General features: G+C 40.6%; 1 protein-coding gene across 1 annotated transcript in view; it reads left to right on the plus strand.

The window, feature by feature from the left end:
• slc6a4a (solute carrier family 6 member 4a) overlaps positions 1 to 12,797 on the plus strand; it is a 14,776-nt gene extending 1,979 nt beyond the window's left edge. Inside the window, exons 2-14 of the mRNA XM_020587647.1 lie at positions 490 to 1,412; positions 2,574 to 2,708; positions 3,202 to 3,424; positions 5,287 to 5,425; positions 6,165 to 6,299; positions 6,494 to 6,597; positions 6,906 to 7,033; positions 7,311 to 7,423; positions 8,209 to 8,340; positions 9,223 to 9,322; positions 9,564 to 9,664; positions 9,745 to 9,912; positions 11,039 to 12,797. Of these exons, the coding sequence (XP_020443303.1) occupies positions 941 to 1,412; positions 2,574 to 2,708; positions 3,202 to 3,424; positions 5,287 to 5,425; positions 6,165 to 6,299; positions 6,494 to 6,597; positions 6,906 to 7,033; positions 7,311 to 7,423; positions 8,209 to 8,340; positions 9,223 to 9,322; positions 9,564 to 9,664; positions 9,745 to 9,912; positions 11,039 to 11,113 (2,025 nt within the window). The 5' untranslated portion in view covers positions 490 to 940 and the 3' untranslated portion in view covers positions 11,114 to 12,797. The remainder of the gene's footprint in view (positions 1 to 489; positions 1,413 to 2,573; positions 2,709 to 3,201; positions 3,425 to 5,286; positions 5,426 to 6,164; positions 6,300 to 6,493; positions 6,598 to 6,905; positions 7,034 to 7,310; positions 7,424 to 8,208; positions 8,341 to 9,222; positions 9,323 to 9,563; positions 9,665 to 9,744; positions 9,913 to 11,038) is intronic.
• The last annotated feature ends 5,879 nt before the right edge of the window (positions 12,798 to 18,676 follow it).

Raw genomic sequence — 18,676 nt, forward strand, 5'->3', positions numbered from 1 at the left:
GAATTTTTCGCCTTTAGGTGACAGTAAAACCTTGTGGTTGTCTTTTTTTAACGTGTCCATATTTGCATTTTTGTCATTCAAGGTTTTTTCTTATGTTTCCTGCCTTGAAAAATTCTGCGGTTGCTTGTATACATTCTCTAATTTCTCCCCATTATATGGCTTTGATCAGATAAGCACTGAAAAAAGTTATTCAACTGAGAGATAGTATAAAATGAGGAACAAGAGGCAAAGCTAAGTAAACTGGCATATCCCAGCACAGTCCTCTCAGTCTGCACAGTTCTTAGAAAGGTATATTTATTCTGGAGTGTCTGCTTTAGCCACATTAAGATTTATCCTTTTATTTGTAATAAAACTGTTAAACATATACAACATACACTACATAACTCCTTTTCATTGTCATAATTCAGGTACTTATGGCATGTAGAAAAACAGAAAGACACTTTATATACAAGATTACTAATCTGTGTATTTTCTCTGTGTGTGTTGCAGTTTGCCCATCGCTGAGTGTCACAGAGGGTGAACTGTATGTGGAGACAATCCAAGATTCTTCTAACTTTTTTGCCAGCCACATCCTGTTCAAACACGCCTCTCCTCTCATATACCCTCCTCTGTCTGTCCTAACTGCCCCCCTGTTATTCTCCCTTGCTCAACAGATGCTTGCACATTTCAGTCCTCTCCCACAAACTCACAACTCCCCTCATTCTGGCCCTGTTCTCTTCTTTTAGCACTACTCTTGTGTTCTTTTTTTCCTCTACCTGTTCAAGAGGGCTGCACCCTGGTTTTTGTCCTACACAGTCTCTGCACCACTCCTTTGCTCTCCTAACCCTTCTGTTCCCCTAATGGGCACCATATCAGACAGCGGTGCCACATTCCCTGCATTGTCACTGAAGACCTCTCTCCATCCCTAATCGCCTCGCCAACACCAACTTAACACAACCCAATGGAGACAAAAGATATGATGATGACGAGCATGTTAAAAATGGACAAAGGAGAGAACGAGGGACAGAGGGATAAAGGGAGAGAGGAAGTGGGGGGAGCTGAGGAGGGGACACAGCAGGAAAATGGTAGACTGATGCTGGCTGATGGTCTCGCAGCTAGAGGACCCAAGAGTCTGACCTCTGGCTCTGGACAGCAGGTGTCCAATGGGTTCACCACATCTACCCCTCAGGGCCCCAGGGAGGGACCAGGGAGCGCAGCTTGCTCTGGGGGCACAGCCTCTATGTCTGCAGGTGGTACAGGATCCTCAGTGCCGCTGGGAAGCCTCCGGACTCTGGTGGTCCAACAAACCAGCTTAGAGAGGCCCAGAGAAAGCTGGAGCAAGAAGATGGACTTCTTGCTGTCTGTGATTGGCTACGCTGTGGACCTGGGAAACGTCTGGCGTTTCCCCTACATCTGCTACCAAAATGGAGGAGGTGAGAAAAAAAGATTTTTGATTGAGAGAAAAGGGGGAGAGGTAAGGATGGAGGTTTGTGAGATCCCATCCTACAGTATAAATGGTTTCAAAGGTTAGAAAGAAGAAAAGACTCTGTCATGGTTTGGATCGCCATGCTGTGTAATGCACAATATATGCAACAACCAAGGTAAGTTAGTTTACTGTCTGTGACTAGCACCTGATTTAGCTCAGTTCTTGTACAGTCTAAGATACAAAAAGGTAAAAGGTTTTCACAAAGTCTGTGTGGTCTACTTGTGCTCCTTTACTACACAATCCTCAAGGACCTCCCTCGCTACTTTTATTGAATTTGCAATAATAAAATTTTTGCAATTTCCTGTGTTCTGTGTGTGTCCCACAGAGCGCGGTGGAGATGGAGACTGGGACACACTTGATAGAGGCAACAGTATTAATTGTGGCTTTTTATGAGAACACCTTTAGTCTCTTTCTCCTTGCTTAATAACCTGTTTCCCAGGCAGCTGCTCGATCAACCCTTATCTTTGCCTTTATGTCACAAAGAGACACAAGCACGCATGTACACACCGACACGCCCGCAGTGCACAAATGCACGCATGCACATAGAATAAGTTGATACTCAGGTATAAAGAAAGAGAGAGATGTGTTATCAGACTGGAGACACCAAAGAACTGGCTGCCATCCTCCTGCTGTTTGGGCTTCTGATTCCCCTTTTATACTTTCCTTACTTAGCCGGCACCTGTAGTAGTGTGTCTATGTAGAATCTAAAATAAATAACCCTCTTACTGTGTGTTTCCAGAGGGCACACATTAAATGCAGAGTGATATGAAAGAGGGGAAGCATATACTGCTGTCTTTAAATGGGTTTTGGTTATGTAAATGATATGATTCCTAAAGTATATAATGGTTTTTACAGGGTGCTTTTAATGTTCTTAGTTCTTGTTGACTGGGAGAGGACCACTGAGGAGGTTACAGATGGAGTGTGAATGAGGAACACTCCCCATGAATTTGATTGATTTCTTACTATTCTTCCATAAGTCTTTCTTTCTTCCATTTATTCCCCACTTTACATTTTCCCAATGCTTTCATCTACCTCACATACCTCCCCATACTTTTCCCCCACTCAGTCTTCCTCTCATCTACCCTCACTTCCCTCTGTTTCTGTCCAGGTGCCTTTTTGCTGCCCTACCTGTTGATGGCGGTGTTTGGAGGAGTGCCTCTCTTCTACATGGAGCTGGCTCTTGGGCAGTTCCACCGCAGCGGCTGCATCTCCATCTGGAAACACATCTGCCCTATCTTCAAAGGTATCACAGTGAATTTAGAGAGCAAATTGGGAAATCTGGTTATATCAGTAGCTTGGATTTTTTTTTAGAAAGGGGGGGGGTGGGGACATGAGAGGACAGTCCTTACTAACAAAGATTTGCAGTAAGAGAATAAATAAAGGAGAGTGACAAGTTGTCAGAGTTTGAGAGACAGCTCATTTAACCTCCTTGTGCCCCTCAGTACAGAGCATCCTTAGCTTCTTGAACATCTAGTGAGATGTACTGACTGTGTTATGGAAATTGTCACATTTCCATGCCAAATGCCAGATGCTCAGAAATGTGATAGCATGTAAATTGTTGTTGTTTGGAAATGTCACCCACTTTCCTTCTCTTGCATTAGCTTGGAAATACCACTGATGTTTGCAAGATCTGGGGAGTGACTGACTGGTGTCATACGCTACAAACAGTTGTTTAATAAAATGTTAATGCAAAGTTTAAGTTAAAGATAGTTCAAGAGTCAATATTTCCCATCTAGGGATTGGCTTTGCCATCTGCATCATAGCCCTCTACATTTCCTTCTACTACAACACCATCATGGCATGGGCCTTGTACTACCTACTGTCATCATTTCGAACCACACTGCCCTGGACCACCTGTACCAACAGCTGGAACACAGCCAGCTGTAACCGCTACATGTCCACCGACCACAACGTGTCATGGTCCAACTTCTCCACTTCCCCAGCCGAGGAGTTCTATACGTAAGTGCATGTAAGTTGGACATAGAGGCGTAGAGGGAGTGCTACACAGGAGGGAGACATCAAGTGAAGTGGGGGGGATTTCCAAGAGAGCAATTACAGGGCTGGGTCTGGTGTTTTAAAGCCTTGACAGATTGAGCACCAGCCCCAGAAAATCCACTTGCATCACTAATTGTGAAGATATAGCAGAAAGAAGTTATCATTTCAGAACAGGAATCACTGACCTGATCTGAGATGGTTTTGAAAGACAATCAGGGCTGAGGAATTGCAACAGTAATAGCTGATATCAAAGGTAGATTGATGTAGAATTTTAGATGATATATTGCATTACTAAGATATAGTAGATTTATTTGAATCTGCTGGGATTAGCCAAGACAGTCAATCCAGACGGTTTTTTAAATTAATTTCCATGTAAAAAATAATAATAATAATGAAATTTACTTACTTACCTGTTAACTTTGGTGTAACACAAACACATTTGACAACGGAAATTTTAATGCAACTGTGCTTAATTAGATCTCACTTAACTTTAAATTAGCTTGCCAAAATATGAACCACCCATTTAGTTAAAGGAGCTTTTGGAGGGCAAGACAGGAGGGAGATGTATGGGTGCAACACTGTGAAAGGACAGTGACTATAGTTTATTTGATGACAGGAAGAGGGATGAGACAGTAGTGATAAGGAAACTGATGCAGTAATGAAACCTTTCATTCCTAATCATGTCCATATGTGTTGGTGAGCCCACCAATAAATATCCTCTTTAATTCAGGCAAATCATTGCTGACATGAGACTTATTACCGCATGTTGTTGTAAAAGTTTTCTAAAGTATTATAAAGCTTTAAGCTGCAGTATCTGCTTACAGTGATTAACTCTGGTAGTAGGGAGAAAGGGGGAGAGTCAGTTCAGACACATACAGTACTTTTTCTTTGTAAACCTGAACTCCGTGAGAACACTGTTTTTCTTATTCCTGATACGGCCTTATCAGCTGCTCACCGGACCTCGCCTGTGTCCACTGAGACAAATTCTGGGTTTATTTGTAGTTGACTTTTCCTAATACAGGTTTAAAAGTGAGAAATTCCACAACACAGTCTGGCGCCAGAATTTCCTGTTTTCAACATAAATCCTGTCTCTGTTTCATCATCCAACTGTGCTTAAACTTTGACCAGATGTTAACCTCATTATTCATTTCAAAGGTCTGTTTGTGCCCCATATAGAATTTTTTTTTATTTAGGATTCTGTAAAGTTTATTGACGTAAACTTCATAGAAAGTCTGTCAAGGCCTTTTTGTATCTATTATATTTAGTCTCTTTATGTTTTTCATAGGTGCACTTTTGTTACAGGTCATTTAATGTGTGAGTATGATGGACTGTGTATGTTTGCATATTAGTCAGGGGATTAGGATCATTTTTATATTGAGAATAAATAAATACAGTATTCTTTCCTTTGTTTTCCTTTCTCACGTCCTCGCATCCTCCTTGTATGCCTTTGTTTTTCCGTTTCTTTGTACCATCTTTCTTTTTCTTTCCGTATCTCTTTCTTTATCACATCTCTATGGGCTTCCTCTGCTTTCCAAATTTTCACATCTGCTTTCCAAACTATCTTTGTATTTTCACTCCTTATTATCCTCCACATTATTCTCCTTCCTTTACCCTTACTTTTCCTCTCTTCTTCCTTCCCTACTGTCTTCCACCTTTCATATTTTTCCCTTTCACTCCCCCATTTCCTGTCTTTTCCTCTCATGTCATCTACTTATATTTGCATCCATGTGATTTCACCTGTTGCCACTCTGTTCCTCGTCTGTTGCATCCCTTTTGACCTCGCATCTCAAACCAAACATCCCTCCTTCCTCGTCTCCTCCCTCCAGTCGCCACGTGTTGCAGGTCCACCTCTCCCCAGGTCTCCACCAGCTGGGCTCTGTCAGCTGGCAGCTGGCCCTGTGCCTGCTCTTCATCTTCACCACTGTCTACTTCAGCATTTGGAAAGGAGTCAAGACATCTGGAAAGGTAACTGACAAGGGCGCCTGCATGGCTGATGGGGGTGTCAGTTAGAGCAGATGGATGGATGGATGGATTGATGGAGACAGAGAGGCAGAGAAAACAGCGGTTGTTCTCCTGTCATGTCTTATTATCATTCATCATAATGAGTTGAAAACCTGGTTAGAAGGGCAGTAAAGTTAAACAGTTTGTGGTCACAACCTCAGCAATCAAACCTGAAAAGACCAGGCAGACCTCAAGTAACAACAATATTGGAAACTAGCCAAGACAAAGTGAAAGAACTGTTTAAATGAACTCCCCTCACCCCCAACAGTTACTGTCCACATATCTTAAACATGTTGAAAATAGTCAGATAAGGGATATCACAGAAAGAAGAAAAAGAGTCAATACTGATGCTTTTATATTATAAAGTGTAGTTCATTAGCTGGTGTTGATGGCACATCATCCTGAAAGGGTTTCTTACAGGGCTGTTTTATCCATGGTTGTCTTTATAACCACAGCTGTGTACACATGGAAAACAGATTCATTTGTCATACACATAGTGTAACATACAGTTAGCAAATCAGCATTTGCATTATCAAACAGCTCTTTCCCAGAAAAATCACAAGACATTGTGCTTTGTTTTGTTTTCAGTATTATTGAGCACAAGCAAGATATCAACTAACAACTAAGTTTAACCAGGCATGAGCAAGAGGTCATTAACAGAATAACAAAACAATCTGTTTGGTTTTTCCCTTTTCTGCATTAGGTAGTTTGGGTGACTGCTACCTTTCCTTATCTGGTCCTCCTCGTGTTGCTCGTTCGTGGGGCCACTTTGCCGGGGGCCTGGAGGGGCATCCTCTTCTATCTTAAACCCGACTGGGGGAAACTGCTAAGCACTACAGTACGTTATTTAGTGGATTATAGTGAGGTGTTCTTTGATGCCTCTGTTTAAAACATCACTGTCTTTGTACAAACGTCTTGTATGAAACTTTCTCTGACCCTGCTTTGTTTCTCTTTTCTTGCCTGCTGTTTAAATCCACATTCCTTTCTATCTTCCCAACATTCACCCATCACCACCTCTCCACACTCTCTAAGGTGTGGATTGATGCGGCAGCTCAGATCTTCTTCTCTCTGGGACCGGGCTTCGGTGTGCTCCTCGCCTTTGCAAGCTACAACCCATTTCACAACAACTGCTACAAGTGAGGAATTATTTGACATTACACATCGTTCTACAGTTCATACGTCAGTGACACCTGCCTGCTTATGGAGCTAAATGCTGCTTAAGGCTCCCCACCGCCATGCTGGAGACTTCTGTACGGCAGAAAAATGAAATCAAAGCCTTTTATCTAATATATTTGCGGAAACATGCATAGCTGTGACCATACCCTAGTCTAACAAGTCTTATAACTTTGCAGAGGCTCATAGATTTATATTTTCACAGACCATCTTGCTAACTTTGTTGTCTGTCCTGTCACAGAAACTTTTATTTTCTCCCTGTCTGTATCAGAGATGCACTAGTCACCAGCTCTGTGAACTGCCTGACCAGCTTTCTGTCCGGCTTTGTAATCTTTACCGTGCTGGGATACATGGCTGAGATGAGGCATGAGAGTGTGGATGCTGTGGCCAAGGATGCTGGTAGGACACTGCACCACAACACCTCCATCCTCACATCGTTGGGGTAAAACAAGCATTCCACACTGAACTGAACTGAATGTTACTTTGGAAGGACTCAACATTTTGCATGCCTAATATTTTGGCTCCTCAGTCTTTTCAGTTCTGGATTTTAGTAATGTTTAGAGTTTAAACTAATTTGTTTCATAAAAAAAAAAAGTTATAGCAATGAGTTCAACATTTTTGTCATTTCTGTCTCAATCATTTTTTTTAAAACTGCCTCTCTGATTTCCCTCTATAGGTCCCAGTCTGTTGTTCATCATTTATGCAGAAGCCATAGCAAACATGCCTGCCGCCACCTTCTTTGCCATCATCTTCTTCCTCATGATCATCATGTTGGGTCTGGATAGCACAGTTAGTACAAAAGTTAGGACACCCAAATCAGTGTCCTGTTTGCTAATTATTCCCTGTATCCCCTGGTGTTCCCCTCTTTATTTTGTAATGCACCTATCCTGTTGTTGCCCGGTGTTCATCTCTCGTGTGTGTGTTCTCAAACCTAAAAACCTAGGTTTCAGATTTGTTTTGTCATACTGCCTTGTTCTGTTTGACTTCTATTTGCCTGTGGTACTTGTTTCTCCATTAAGGTGTCGGGTATTATTTGTCCTTCTCAGTGTTCCATTTTGGAACAGTCAACGAAAACAATGTGATAGGACTTTCATATCACTGATGTGTGGTGATCTTGTTTCCATAAGCCTGTGTTTATCTGCTCTGAGGCAGCCAGCTGGAAAGACCCGTAAGGCTTTTATCACATACTGATAATCGGCACAGAATCAGTTGCTGTGCTCCTCAGTTTTATGACTGAGGATATTACCGCAAAACCTTTCAGTGTACTTGGATACATGTTGGATCGCCTTAACATGTTCCTAATGTTTTTTTGTTATTCTGCAAAGCTTGCGCAGCATAAACACCTTCTGATACTGAAAGAGAGTCCTACTAATGTTGGACTGATTAGATCAAACTGCTGATGAGGAACATCTTGATAGCGCATAACATGTAGAAGTGATTTAATGCATGCAGTATGCCATCTAGACATGTGGTCTTTGCCATGGCCCCTCAGTTACCATGTTCTCATCTTCTATCTCTCATCTTTCTGCACTCCCTGATGAGTTTTCTCCTTCTCGCCATCCTTCTCTTTCCAGTTTGCAGGATTGGAGGGTGTGATCACAGCTATGCTGGATGAGTTTCCTCATGTCCTAGTTAAAAGACGAGAGTGGTTTGTCCTCGGCCTCGTGTGTGTCTGCTACCTCGGAGCTCTCTCCACACTCACATATGTAGGTTTACTACAGGTTACTATCAGAAAGGCATCTGTTATAATACAGTTTAATCAATTATTTTTCTCACTTGACTGTAAATCGCTGTGCTTTGATACCTGATTACTGATAAGTGACAGTGCTTCAATGTTCCACAAAATGCCCATGGCTGCTCACAATTTCCATTCAAATATATCCATCCATTATCTATACTGCTTATCCTGAAGAGGGTTGCGGGTGGGCTGGTGCCAAAACCAAATGGCATTGGGTGAGAGGTGGGGTCCACCCTGGACATGTCGCCAGTCTATCACAGGGCTGACATGTAGACATACAACCACACACACCCACTCTCACTCTCATGGGCAATTTAGAGTCACCAGTCAACCTAAGCAGCATGGACTGTGGGAGGAAGCCAGAGTACCTGGAGAGAACCCATGCACGCACAGGGAGAACATGCAGAAAGGCATCGGGTCAGCCGGGGCTCAAACCCGGAACCTTATAGCTGTGAGGCAACAGTTCTAACCACTGCATCACCTTGCCACCCATTGAAATATATTATAAACCAATATAAAAGGTCATAGTGTTGTCAAAATATTTTTAATTTTGCATATTTCAGTCAGATCTTTTTTAATTCTGTCAAGTTAATTTTAATCTTTAGTTGTTGGTAATGTAACCTACCACAGTTAACAGTTATCTGAAATCAGATTACAGCTGCCTCAGTAATCTGTTTATGTCCAACCCTCATTATAGTAAAGTTGTAATACAAATACTCATCCCTGCTCCACTGAACACAACAAATTAGCCCAATTGCTGTCTTAGACTTTGTAGATGAAACTTGTTGCATAAAAATAATTAGTATACAGTTTTTCAGAAATTCCTCCTCTCACCCTTGTCCTGTCTCAGGGAGGAGCATTTGTGGTGAAGCTGTTTGAGGAGTACGCTACAGGCCCCGCAGTCATCACTGTGGTCCTGCTCGAAGTCGTTGCTGTTTCCTGGTTCTACGGTAAGTTCTGGGACTGATGCTGAATGAAGATGCTAATTTGTGACCATATAACAGTTATAGTGGTCTTTGTGGGAAAGGATGACATAATACTAAATAAACTAATGGTGAAGAAAGCCTGACAAGTGAGCTGCATTTTTGAGTATAGATTACTCACTTTTTGTCTATTCCTCTCTGTCTAGTTTGATTCACAGACATAGACATTGATATTTGAAACTTTGTTGTGTCTGTGTGTGTGTTCCAGGTACCAACCGTTTCTGTAATGATGTCCAAGTCATGCTTGGTTTCTATCCGGGGTGTTTCTGGAGGGTCTGCTGGGTGGCCATCTGCCCCTGCTTTTTGCTGGTGAGGCTTTCAGGGCAGTTTGTCATATTTATCCTGATGTCTGGTTCCTGTGATATCTAACCGTTTGTTTGCTTGTCTAGTTCATCATCATTAGTTTCCTGGCCTTTCCTCCAGAGGTCAGGTTGTTTGACTATCACTACCCACCATGGACCACCGTCCTGGGCTACTGCATAGGGGTGTCCTCGTTCATCTGTGTGCCCGCTTACATGGTCTACCACTTGCTCAATGCTAAGGGCACATTCAAACAGGTGCAGCATTTGCTTTCCTTTCCTTTCTTTCATATTAAATATAGTGTAATTAATCCTATTATTCTACCCCATTCCTTCTTGACTTTTACTCTCCCTTTGACACATCTCCAAGGACAGAGATTGCCTATGTTGTTTTCGTCATGATGCTCTGTCAGGGTCTACCCTCTTCTGTGAACACATGACTGCAGATCAGGATCAAAGGAGCAGGAAGGAGGCACAGGCCAGGCCCCATAGATCTTACACACAGGCCATTACCTGATGCCACACACTCTTAACACTCAGCACTCCCTCATTAAGACACACATCCACATTATGCAATGCATGTGTAGGCTGTCACGTCGCCACATTTGAGGATCAAGGCTATAGGAAGCCATGCTCCTGCCATCAACAGCACTTGAGCATCAGATCACCTTGTGCAGCCACATCTCAGTTACTCAAAAGAAACAGGTTTTAGATGTTTTTATGATATTTTTTGTTGCTTTCTGAGCTAAGCTTCTCTAATTTTTACTCTGGCGGGGCCCCACCTACAATTTTCAGGTGTATATTTCCTGTTTGCACTGTATTTTGAAAACCTTATATCTTGCATAAAAATTGCAAACTCAAAGCTTCTTATCATTATCATCATTGTTATTACCTCGTTACACCCTGTGTGAGAGTTGACAGAAGCTTGTAGGACATCAAAGAGGCTAGCAGACAGGCTGTCTCTGGCTGTTGCCCCCACTGTTGACACTGTTGCCAAGGCACAAAATGGCACTGACATAATGACACTGTCAACACACTAGCATTGTGTTTTTGTGTGCATATGAGTGAGAAATAAGACTGTGATCATGTAACTCACAGGGACAGATGAGGCCAATTGAAGTCCAAATACTTAATTGTCTCTTTGTGAGACCAGGGTGTGTTTGTCATACATTTGTCCACGCTCTAAAACAAACTACAAATATAGATATAATTCTTGCCCTTCCCAGTTCCATAGCAAAAGAGCTTCAGTCTAAATTGATTGTAATAATGTTAGTGACACAATACTGTGACCTTCTTCTGTGTCCGTTTTTACTGAGACTGATGTATTTGTTTCACTCTTCACTTTTCTGTCCCTCACTTTTCTCTGTCTGTCTCTTTCTCATAGCGTCTGTTAAAGAGCATCACTCCAGAGCCTAGCGGTGACGTCCACAGAGCCTTCATTGTCACCAACGCAGTTTGACCATACGCTGACCAAAAGAAGGTGCCTCTGTAGCTAGATAGAGCTCCTTCCTCTGGACAAACTGTAAAACTACAGGACAAGGGGGCTACCTTTCACCGTCTTTGCCTCTTCTAATAAACCCTCTGCACTTGTTCATCTTTCTCACACCAATATCTGAAACTTAAAGGGGAATTTTGGGTTGATCCAGACTGCAGCAGCTTTGTTTAGCTTGGTTTAGTTTATTTCCTAATGCTGGCTAAGTTTTCTTATGTTGCTTGGAGACCCAGAGCTCAATTTCAGTATCTTCACTATCCTCTTATTTTTACACTCAAAAGTGTCACCAAAGTCATTTAGTCACAAAACTTCTCTTCAGGTTATACAGTCATGAGAAATATTTTATACAATTACACAAAACATAATACAATTTATGTTAATATAGAGAATATGCCATGCACTCAAGCTGCAGATACTACACAATGAAAACAGTTGGAGCAGGCCAGATAGATAGATTCTCATGTTATGGTGTTAAGCTATGTATTTTAATATGTAGCAAGATGCAGGTATCTTTTGTTACTGAAGCCAAATATCTGCGTTGTTCTTTTCATTTTTCAATATTGTAGTTATGTTGTGTTGACAGTCAGCCTGTGCTTATTTGGACGAACAATGGATTCGCAATGAGTTTTCTACACTGTCTGGCAGTGACGTGTGTGTGTGTGTGTGTCTGTGTGTGTGTGTGTGTCTGTGTGTGTGTGTGTGTTTGTGCGTTGTGGGGATCAAAACCTGTTTACACACTCACACTGTGGGCACCATTCAATAACTGCAATATAAGAGGTGTATTTATTTTATAAAGTACCACTGCTGTCACCAATCTTGCCCAGTGTCAGGTGAGATTGTCTCCAGTCCTTCTACAGGATAAGAGGTAGAGGTCACGGACGGATGGATGCTGTCACTGACTTTGTTCACAATCCAGCCATTTACCTGACATAGTGTTCATGGTCCTTGTTTTACAGTAATCTCAGAAAGATTCTGCGCTCCATTACTGTCAGTAATATAAACCAAATATGGATCAGAGCTAATAACATTATCAGTGTCATTGTCTGAAAATCACTGCTCTTTACTTTTTACCAAAAATTTGTGTGCATGCACATGTGCCTGTGTGTGTGTGTGTGTGAGTGGAGTGTGTGTATTTGTGTGTATGTAGGAGCAGGAGTTAAAATATGGCGAGTACTGTACATCTACATGTGTATTTACAGTCAGTGTCAGTCTGGTATTGGTGTAATCTACATGTACCCTGTGACTACCTGTCTCCTCCCTCCATGGATGTGTGTGTGTTTAATACTTGTGTGGGGTTGAGTGTTTGTATATTTGTGTGTGAGTGTGTGTGTGTGCGCGCACACTGTGGTTAGTATGTTGGCGCGTGTATGAGTGGGTGTGCAAAAAGGATTAGAGGTGTTAAGCCCCTTTATGTGCGCATACCGTGATGTGTGTGATTACTGTACTTCAAATGTGCGTGCATGTGTGTTTGTAATGTGATCTTCTGTTGTCTTGTTAACTCCCAAAATATGATGAAGGAAGTAATCTCCCTCTTGCCTCTTTCTTCTCTCATACCTCTCAAGCTTATGTATGATCTATGTACGTCAGTAAAAGACTGTATTGAGAAATACACTTGTATAAAATAAATATATAAATATATGGAAAGTAACAATAATAAAGATATATGGACAAAATAACCTCTGTCACCTGATAGTTGATTCTCTGTTTGCTTGCTTACTTTTTAGAAACTATTACAAACTGTTGGATGATCTGCACCAAAGTAAGCATAAGAAGTTCATAGTAGAAAAAGGCTGCATTAATAAAGTCTTTAACTTCAACACTACCAGATTAAAACTATTTAAACAGTATGGAAATAACAATGTGGCACCAAGATCAGTAGCTTCATATCCACATTGCTATGGCAGTGGGCACCGTGGAGCTGCTTGTGCTCTGTGTGTCACTATTTGCTGTAGAGGGTAACGACACTATTAACCGTCCTCAGTGAGTGTATAAACAGATGCAAGCACAGATGTGGCATATGGCTGAAGTGAAACAGGACCCACATGATGGATACAATGTTTTATCTGTGATAAAAAAATGTGAAGACAATTACAGCATACTCATGTATTTATTTAAAAGAGCGGTCAATCTGATTTCAAAGTAGACTGACGCAGCAGTGAGAAGTAATGCCCATCTCGATCATCCACTGTATCAGGATCTCTTTTATAACTGACCATACCTGACATTCAGGACAATCATTGTTTTTCTGTCAACCTGAGTGCGTCTGTGTGTACATATGTGCGCAACATGAAGAAACCTTGTCATCGCTGATTAATCATACAGCTGAAATCTCCAATCAGCAGCCTCAGCAAACTGTCTTGTGTTCACATGTAGACACGGACACTGTAGAACAAGACAAAGGAAAGAGCGTGAGCATTTGATTTCAGTTGTTGACAGGCTGATCCTCATCTCACCCCATCTGAGCAGTACCCAGTGTACAACAGATGTGTAGGTGTAGATTATGTACTGCAGGTAGTGAGTACATAGCAACAAAAGCTCTAGAGAACGGTGTATACTTATGCTACCTTTCCACACATCAGTAGTCCTATCTCCCAGGTTTAAATGATACTGAAATTTGACATTTTTCAGTTCCACCCACCCTGAATGTGCACATATAGTTTGTGCACCCAGACTCTGAATTGTGTGTCAGGGGCTTCTCCTATATGTATATGTGTGTGCACATTATTGGGGCAATTTCCTCTGAGTTCCTTCCTCCTGACTGATGGACACATCCTGTGTTCTCTGTTTTGCCTTATCACTGCTGATCTATATTAAACCCCAAAGCAGAGCCGATGTATCCCTCCACCTCTGCTGTACCTGTCATCTCAGCATCTGCCTAGCTGCCTGTCTGCCAGCTTCTCTCACTATCAGGAGTCTATCTAGACCTCCAACTCATTTCATTTTTTTCCCAGCCTTAATATCTTCTTTCTTTCTCTCTTTCTTAATTTGGGCAAGCCAAGATGGGCTCTGTGTTTGTGTGTGCATATACTACTCTCTTTCTCAAATATCGCTGCCGTTGCTGTCATTTTGAGAAACTCTTCATAAGGTCTCATTTGCACTATCATAACCCACGTACTCCTTGACAGCAGTTCACTTTGACTCTCCACTTTCCCGAGAGCAGCAGAGTTTGACATCTTTGAACTCTCTTTCCGTCTGTCTCCCCTCAGTTCTCAATATGAACATTTTTGACAGCAATCCAGAGGGTCACTTATTTTTGTGACAGAAAAATCCTGGCATTTATCTCTCTACAGCGCTCTGTCTGTCCTTTCCTTGTCTCTCCATTTTTTCCTTTACCCAGCCTCTCAGCTGATCCATCAATACCTCCGCTGCCTCTGAAGAACAGGAAATTAAACTCTTTTTTTTTCCTTCACTGTGTGGCTCCCACCCTTTATCACACAGAAACCTTGATTCCCTGCAATAGCTGTCTCTCGCTCCCCTAATGAACTCATTTTCCAGGGAGAATACCATCTTATCTCTGCACAGTGGGCCCTCTTCTCTCTCTCTGACAGTCTCCCTCTCTCTCTGTTTTCTCCATTGCTGCCTTCTTAGTTCATATAATTGTTGCCAAGATACACTGAGATGTCCTTGATCTGTTGTCTTCTCATTATAGGTGAGGTGATGAGGAGAGAGATGTAACCTTTCACAGTTACTCTGAAATATACTTGTTCTATTAATCATGTATTATATAAGTGTGGGTACAATTTAAGTATTTATGTTAATGATGGCCATGCATGAAAGTGGGTATATTTTATTTCTGCTGAGTCTGTGTTACAGCCCTCATCATATGTTCATATACTAATGGGCAACAAATTAAGGCCTCAGATGCTCTTCTTCCACCTCCTGGCTGCACTGCTGTGAAATGAGCTGCAAAGAGTAATTATAATAAAATTGTGAATGACACTTAATAGATACATTCATGGAAAAGTTTTATTTTTTGGTATGCTGGGTCATTTATCAGCCTTAAGATGTTTCCCTTTTCCTGCTTTGGTTAAATATATTCATAATATAGTCATTCATTCATTCATTAATAGGGCCATGGTTGAATGAATCAGGATTGACAGGCCAGTTTAAAAATGAGAGCTAACTCCAAGGTGATGCTCTATTTACTTGCATATCAACGGTTCAACAGCTGAATTTAATTCATCAGCTTTAATGAAATGGCAGTTTAATTAATGCATTTGGACACTTGAAGGCAGTAAAAAAACCTGCACAGTACAATATTATTACAGTATATAATGAATATAATGCCACATTTCACAGACAAAAGCAACATTCATTTAGTATTGTCTTTCAGCCCTGGAAATGGCCTTTTTATCTTTAGTTTAGTGATAAATACTGAGCAAGGTGCTAAGCAGATAATCATTTTATCTGAGAATTTTAGAAGCTGAGATTGACAGTAAAGTAACAGCAGTAAACCTGAAACATGAGCTAAAAGTAAGGAACTGTAGATTCAGATAATAATTCTCTTGGGGGGGGTTGTCACTACATATAGTCATTTGATCCACTGTCTATTTGTGGACATTGGAGTAAAGTACCTGCTAGCAACTGGTTTACTGCAAAATGATATCTGTCAAAACTGATTTTCCTATTGTAGTGAAACAAACAGCCACAATGTCCACAGTTGCGTAGAAGATATAACTTCATATAAGGTTTTAAAAATAGTCATGTAGCGTATATGTTGCCTTAAACCACACACATTAGACTCAAAACCCAGGCCCTGTTAAGCTCCTTTGCAGACTATGACATTCCAGGCACTAGAGTCAAACCATATCGCTATCAGAACACCTGCCTACTTGCTATTTTAAAATAAATAAATGTAGCACTACTCCCCCCTGCTTTTTTTTTTGGTAAGAATACCCCAGAAATCTCTAGGCAAGAAGCAAGTAGTCCTAACATAAATGCAGAGCCAGGAAAAAATAAAACACAAACTAATAAGCCGAATCAAACTAAAAACATTTTAACATGTCATTTGTTGTAATTTTGTTGTCTCATTCTTACAATTGCCTTCTGAAAGCATCTTCAATCAAGAGCCCAGTCCCAAGAATGATCTGATTTTTAATGGGGTCATATCCCCCCCTGTTGGTTTTAAGGGGTAAAATGTCATTTGAGTCAGAATAGCTTGTTTTCACAAGAGGGGAAGGTGGCAAAAGAGATCAAAATGTGATTTGTCTATTGTCTTTTCTCTTTATACAACCACAACACAATCTCTCTCTCTCTCTCTCTCTCTCTCTCTCACACACACACACACACACACACACACAGCCTGTGATTGCATCTCTTGTGGGGAGCAGAGCTTTAATTACAAAGAGGATTTTCTTTAGTCCTATTGTCTCTGTGTGACACTAAGTCACTGAAGTAGACTCATCTTCTACTGTAATCCTAATCTTGTTTTCTCCTGCGTGTTTGCTTTCACACCGTCTCAGTTCAGAGGTTCAGCTGTTTTCTCTCTTCTTCTTTTGCCCTCCCTATGATTCCCCTTCAGTGGTTCTACTAAAATATTATTTACATACATACAAATACACAGTTGCATCCACTTTTAGAAGGTCCTAATAATGCCCCTACAATTTAAAACAGAGGTAAATTCATATGCACAGCTGCTCACTCACACACACCCATACAATCTATGAGGTCTAATGGGATACACCCAGACTTGTAAGGATGTATATGAAGGGGGAGGATGTGGGAAGAAAAAGTCATCAATCATCCTGTCACTCCTTTATTTGCAATTTTTCTATCATGTGCTGTCTATTTTTATCTCTGTACTTTGCTTTTTTCAGTTTCTTACCACTCCATCTTCCACCACCTTTCTTTTTTATGTTCTTCAAATGCAATGTAATCACTCTCTTTTCTCTCTACAGTACCTAAGTACCTCCTAATCAGTTTCTGTTCTATTTTGCCTCATTTTGTCTCTCTTTTTTCTCATGTGCTTTTAACACTAAGGCTTATTAAATGATCGCTAAAAAGAAAAAACTGAGAAAACGATGGAGGAGGGGAGGGAAGTGACCCAGATAATGCAATGAAATGAATCACAATGAGCCTCCTGACCTTATGTAGACCTCAGCTTCACACCCAACACTCCTGAAAATCTACTCAGCGTAAAAGCTAAAAAAAAAAAAAAGGATTCTGTGATAATGACAAGTCAAGGGATTTACGTCTACTGTGTTTTTGATATAACACTTGAATTCAAAAATTTCAAGGCTACTTGAGATATGTGTTGTGTATCTGCTCTCATCTTTCACCTCCTTTTCTGTTCCCTTACTTATTGCTATTATCCTCCATATGCAACTCCTTCAGTAATCACCCCACCCACCCATCTCATTCCCTAGGAGAGGTGGGCAACTGAATGAAAGCAGCAAGATGTGTGGTCAAGCCTTCTCCTGCATTAAATCAGTGTAAAAACAGGACCACATTCATACATTAATGCTATAGCCTGCCGTATGTCACCTAACACCAAAGTACACACTCACTGTAGATGCAGTTTAGTACCTACTGTATTATTTTAGAATCTTTAGCAGATTTTCAGTTTAACTAATAGATAGGTAGTGGCCTTTGAATAAATGGGAGTTTTAAGTGTTCATCAAGCAGACAGCAAACCCCTTTGACAGCTGGTTGCTATTGCGCATGCGCCGGACACCGGCAAGTCAATGAACGTACATCACTAATATGTTAAGTGAATTGGAGTTAGACAAGACAATTTAGGAAGTTAAGAGATCGGATTGTCAAAATAAAAAGTGAAGACATGCTTGAAAAGGCATCATGAATTACTCACTACAGAGGCCTATTAAAAGGCAAAACATGCCATTAAATCATTTTACAGTCAAACAAAATAAATTAGTAACGTCTTACAGTTTATTGCAAAGCATCATTTTCAGTGGTGGAAAGTAACTCAGTACATTTACTCAAGTACTGTACTTAAGTACAATTTTGAGATATTCAGTATTTTCATTTTGTGTTACGTTATACTTTGACTTCACTACATTTTAGAAACAAATGTACTTTTTACCTCACTACCTTTACTTTATAAATTTAGTTGCTAGTTACTTTTCAGAACCAAAGTAATACAAAAATTACACTATGATCATATGACTTTAATCTCCTGTGGAAAATTCACAAGCTACCCAGCAGCATGTAAAGTACTTTAAATTATAAACATATAAGCTAATTAAAACTAGCTCCTCCTTTACCAGCTGCAACATTACATGTGATGAATACAATAATGCATCAGTAATTATAATTCAATTATATGATAAACATTAATGTTAAATATGTCATTGTCATACATTTTTTAGTACTTTAAGTATGTTTTGATGCTTATACTTTTGAACTTTTACTTAAGTAACATTTTGAATGCGGGACCTTTACTTTTAACAGATTATTTCTACAATGTGGTGTTGCTGCTATTATGTAAGTAAGGGATCCGAGTATTTCTTCCACTACTGATTGTTTTGGTTAATAAAAACACTTCCACAGGAAAAACTTTATTTTGAAAAT

This window comes from Monopterus albus, unplaced genomic scaffold (genome assembly GCF_001952655.1).
Source record: "Monopterus albus unplaced genomic scaffold, M_albus_1.0 scaffold8.1, whole genome shotgun sequence".
NCBI classification, from domain to species: Eukaryota; Metazoa; Chordata; class Actinopteri; order Synbranchiformes; family Synbranchidae; genus Monopterus; species Monopterus albus.